The sequence below is a fragment of the Aedes albopictus genome, chromosome 1, assembly GCF_035046485.1.
Source record: "Aedes albopictus strain Foshan chromosome 1, AalbF5, whole genome shotgun sequence".
Taxonomy (NCBI): Eukaryota; Metazoa; Arthropoda; class Insecta; order Diptera; family Culicidae; genus Aedes; species Aedes albopictus.
The window spans coordinates 141464356-141468910 of record NC_085136.1 but is presented as its reverse complement, the minus strand read 5'-3'; the positions used below and the strand labels follow the sequence as shown (position 1 = coordinate 141468910).

The 4555-nt window shown below is 40.4% G+C and overlaps 1 protein-coding gene across 3 annotated transcripts; it reads left to right on the top strand.

Annotated features, from left to right (window-relative positions):
• The first annotated feature begins 2929 nt into the window (after positions 1-2929).
• On the top strand, positions 2930-4087 carry LOC115254235 (uncharacterized). Of its 3 annotated transcripts, none has more exons than XM_029878295.2 (3): positions 2930-3244; positions 3338-3536; positions 3598-4087. In XM_029878295.2, exons 1-3 carry the CDS (start codon positions 3115-3117, stop codon positions 3932-3934), a joined length of 666 nt encoding a protein of 221 aa, XP_029734155.2. In that variant the 5' UTR covers positions 2930-3114; the 3' UTR covers positions 3935-4087. The 3 variants fall into 3 exon arrangements, with proteins under 3 accessions (XP_029734155.2, XP_029734154.2, XP_029734153.2); XM_029878294.2 differs by having other exon boundaries at positions 2930-3271; XM_029878293.2 differs by having other exon boundaries at positions 2930-3536.
• Positions 4088-4555: the final 468 nt, after the last annotated feature.

Here is a 4555-nt window from a genome sequence, read left to right as displayed (position 1 = left end):
CAAGTGAGCGAGAACAGAATAATAGAATACTTTGTTGTGTGAAGCTTGCTTCTTGAGATTTGTGCGTTTGAAGTTTTGATGCACTGTTAAAGCGGGATGTTAAGAAGTTTGTCCTTAAGGATTAGGAAAGATGGGAGATTGATTTGCGCATTGAGCTGTGAAATAATGTGTGGTTAAGTAAATGGTCATGTGTTTCTCTGTAGAGTAAAGATACATTTAAGCCCCGAAACCTGACAGCAATTAAGATGATCACAAGGTTGTGCCTTTGCCCAGGGTGATTGCATTATAACATATAATATCAAAATATTTCCTATATTTCTATCAAGGATGCTTAAGCAAAGATAAATGCTCGTTGGTTTAAGGTCACGATTGCTAAAATGGTTGCCACAAAGACCGTTTTTTATTTAACTTAAATTTTCTCGAGCCCATCTGGACATTCATCAAACAAATTGATCTGAAAATGCTACTCATTGCTTGCTCACTCGCAATAATCACTGTAGTATATAAGTAGCATTTTCAGAACAATGCGTTTGACAATGACAAGTCTTCGGATTTGTGCTCGAAAAAATGCGAGGCAAAATACTGGGCTTGGCGGTCTAGTGAGTTCCGCTTCTGATTCGTATGCAAAAGGTCATGGGTTCAATCCCTGGCCCGTCTCTTTCGTCCTACTTTGCATCTTTCTATCCACTTTCTCTCTCTCTCTCTACATTTACAACTCGTGTATAGAGATGAGTGACATTTCAACACACGAACACTAGCGTATTTTTTTCCTCACACAAAAGTGCACGCCGATTGAAAGGCTATTCAGATTGCATAAGCAAATATTTACACAATCGAGTAGGGTAAAACGGGTAAATAATGATAAAACTAACGTCCGGGGCAAGAATGCAAATATTTTCCTCGCAGTTTCACAACTACATCTACAAAAAAGGCACGCATACATTTGAACGTGATTACCTCTATATTCATATGCTCATAGCCATCGCTAGAACCAGAAACGAATTGCAAAAATTCGTTTCCCTTCCTTACAACTTCCATAGCACAGTGTATATAACGCCTACAAGTTATGCAACCAAAGCAACTGTGCCACTTGTCCTTCACAGTATTTAATCACCTTACGAACACTATAAATTTCCTTTATCCATGGATCGCATCACCGACCCAACGGTGACTCTCAGATCTTCCATCCTTTCCTAACAAATACCCCAGTCAGTGCTGGTTTTGGGGATGCAGAGATGCTCTCGGGCTTTAGAAGCAACAACCAGCACACTCTAACATTCCTTTCCCTTCCCAACTGGCTATAAGGACGTAGCCGGCGCCGTTATTGATCGAAAATGCATGGACTGCTTAAATTGCACTTTGAGAATAAGTGGTGTCCCAGCCCTTATTCATTTGGATCTCGGTGCAATTGGTAGTATAGACATGTATAGTCAGATTTGATCGTTGATCGAAAAATGTGAGGCAAAATGCTTTGTTTTGAAAGTGAAAGCTGATGAGCATCACCTTAAAAATCTCGCGCTTAGTATCATACAGGCGTATCTACAATGATCGATTTCTCTTCATCGATTGTCTTTTTGGTTAATAACTTGGACGGCAAATAATGTTCAGTTGTTTTTGTTGTTGTAGATGCTAGCCCTAGTCGTCCTTTATCCAAATACACCGAGAGATCATCCGAATATTGAACGTATTTCCCGTAATAATCCGAAGAGAATATCGATTAAGAGAAATCGATCATTGTAGATACGCCCGTATGATACTAAGTGCGAGAATTGTCTATTCTTCCCCATGCTATTGAATAATTTGCTCAAAATCTTGAGAATCTTGAAACTCATGGAAATGCTCAAGAGAGATAATGTTATTGCTTATCCAGAGAAATCTTCCAACCTGGCGGAGTGAAGAAGACAAAGAAGACCTATTCCGCAAACGTCAAACTGCTGCACACTTCAAAAAGTATGCACACAACCTTGAAACAAAAATAAATAGTTGAAAATCTAAGTTATGTTTAATGGCGTACAGCTGCATACTAAAGTGCTAAAACTACACCTAATATAGTTTAGAAATAAGTTACATGTTGTGGCAGCAATTGCGATTACATAATCCATAAATGAATCAATTTTCATTATTTTTGAATTTTATGGCAACCAAGTGAGTGAGAGTTTTTTAGCGTGAACCGAGCACTTTTGACGTTTGCGGAACGACTGCGGCGGTCGAAACCACCGCAACCCCGTTGGATTTTTTCTATTTTACCGCAGTATTGCGTTATTGCCTAGCCCACAGCGATTGGCTTCAGTTATCTTGGGCCGATGAGGCATTTATGCTACATTCATAAACGATGTCACTATGCAAGATTCATAAAGTTTTGTAAAGAAATGCAGGGTTGTCTCATATAATGCGTGAAAATAAATGCATTTAAATAACATTTGTAAAAAGTTAGGTAACCGAGCATATTTGTTCACAATACGTATAAAGAAATGATATAACATATAGTAAGTAATAAGTTACGTACATATATCAATAGATATGTACACTGTACATACGTATAATATTTATACGATATGATGATTTTCATATGCTTCGTTTAGTAGATTTGGTAGATGTCAGACTTTGGTTTGTTTGTTGGTTTGGACTAAATTTATTCATTATTGATGTCTACAAAAAGTTCTTGGCATAGAGAAACTTTTCGTTTAGCTTATGTTTGCCCAGAAAACATGCTTCCTTTTTTTCATGTATTTACCTAAGCTGTACAAAAACTGCTTAAAGAATAATTATTATTTTCAAAGTTATGGATTGAAAATATTGAAAAAATATTTATTACAAATTATTAAATATTTACAGATATTTTTTTCTTTATTACGGAATTTGCGGAAGCTTTTGCAATAAGCTAAACGTCAACGTCACTGGGATGATTGCATCCAAAATGCCATCAAAAAGCATACGAAGAAGACGTGTTGTAAATACGTAGCATCGCATCAGTGAATTACCAAGAGAACTGAAATTTAGTCAATTTTTCCGATATTTCACTAGTTTTTATCATAGTCCTAGTAGCCACTACGGTAGCATTCACATTTTTATAAGTGATTTTTCGTCTTAGAAAAGTAGTTTATAGAACAGAATATGCGTAAAACATGGGTCAAACGAGATAACATCTACTACAAGCCTTTCTACAAGCAAAAGCTGAAGATGACCTTGCTGGGAGTGCTGCTGATGGCCATTGTCTTTTTCGGCTACCAGATCTTCTACATCAGTCAGTTGCAAACGGATTCGTGGGCGGGTGCGCTCGTCCGGCAAGAAGCCGCCCCAAATCAGGCTAATAATGATCATGGTGTCCATTCGGCAGGGAATGAAGCCGCCAAAGTCGTCGCAGAATCGACAGATGACGATGCAGGGAACAAGGTGCGTGATGAAGGCGGAGGAGGAGCGGTGGTGGCTGGTAGTAATGTCAGCAGTAGCAGCATCACAGGGCTGAGTGGCCCATCCGACGACAGTCGGTATGCTTACGTTGAGAAAGTTGGGAACTACGAGAAGAGGATTCTGCGGTAAGGTCATCTAAATTCTATCCTTCTCTGTATTCTTATCTAATTCATGCTTATCTTTTAGTGGCATTCGATTGCGGGACATCGATGCGTACTCCGTGCGCACTGCCGCGAAGTTCCGTTGCCTGAGCGGGAAACGAGAAATCAGTTGGAGTCGGGTGAACGACGATTATTGCGACTGTCCCGAGGATGGGAGCGATGAGCCGGGAACCAATGCTTGCGAGAAGGGTCGATTTTATTGTCGCTTCCAAAAACGCCACCAGACGGGTCGTGGTGGATACGCATCGGTACCCAGCTCGTGGGTCAACGATGGCATTTGCGACTGTTGTGATGGTTCCGATGAGTGGCTACGAAGTGATCACAACTGTCGGAACGTTTGCAAGGAGAAGTACTCGCATTAACTTTGAAGAACTGAACCGATGATATTCCTACATGCCACTCTAACTGTATCAAATCTGCGATTGTATTGTTGAGGAATGAGAGGATGTATGTTTCGTTTCGTGTGGTTGTGAATGGATTCCCTTCGTCTGTTGAGAATAAATTAATCTAGTTTATATCCTGTTTTGCATGAAACGTGATGACAGGATCTCGCAAAGTCGTTTACATTGTCGCCCCCTGTGTGTTGCACTGTAGCGATGCCAGCCAGTGTGGCAAGATGCCGCTTTTGTCCACGTCGATTAGGAGCACATACCTAATGCCTGGATTTTTCATTAGAGCGACTTGATCGATTTCTCTTCGTTGATTAATGCTTTCGCTAGTAACTTGATCAGAACAAACTAGATCATTATTCTTCTTGTTTCTACAACACGCCGCCATGAGCCTCTAGGCCTGACTCTGCTGCGATGTCCTACTCGGTTCCAATCTAACGCTTGCTTGCAAATTTCGTTCTCGCCCCAGCGTAGAATGTGGCCAACCCACCTCCACTTTCGCTCCCGAATCTCTATAGCTATCGACTTTTGATAACATCGACGATGGAGGTCCAATTGTTAATCCACCACGAATTACATATATGTACCGCAGGC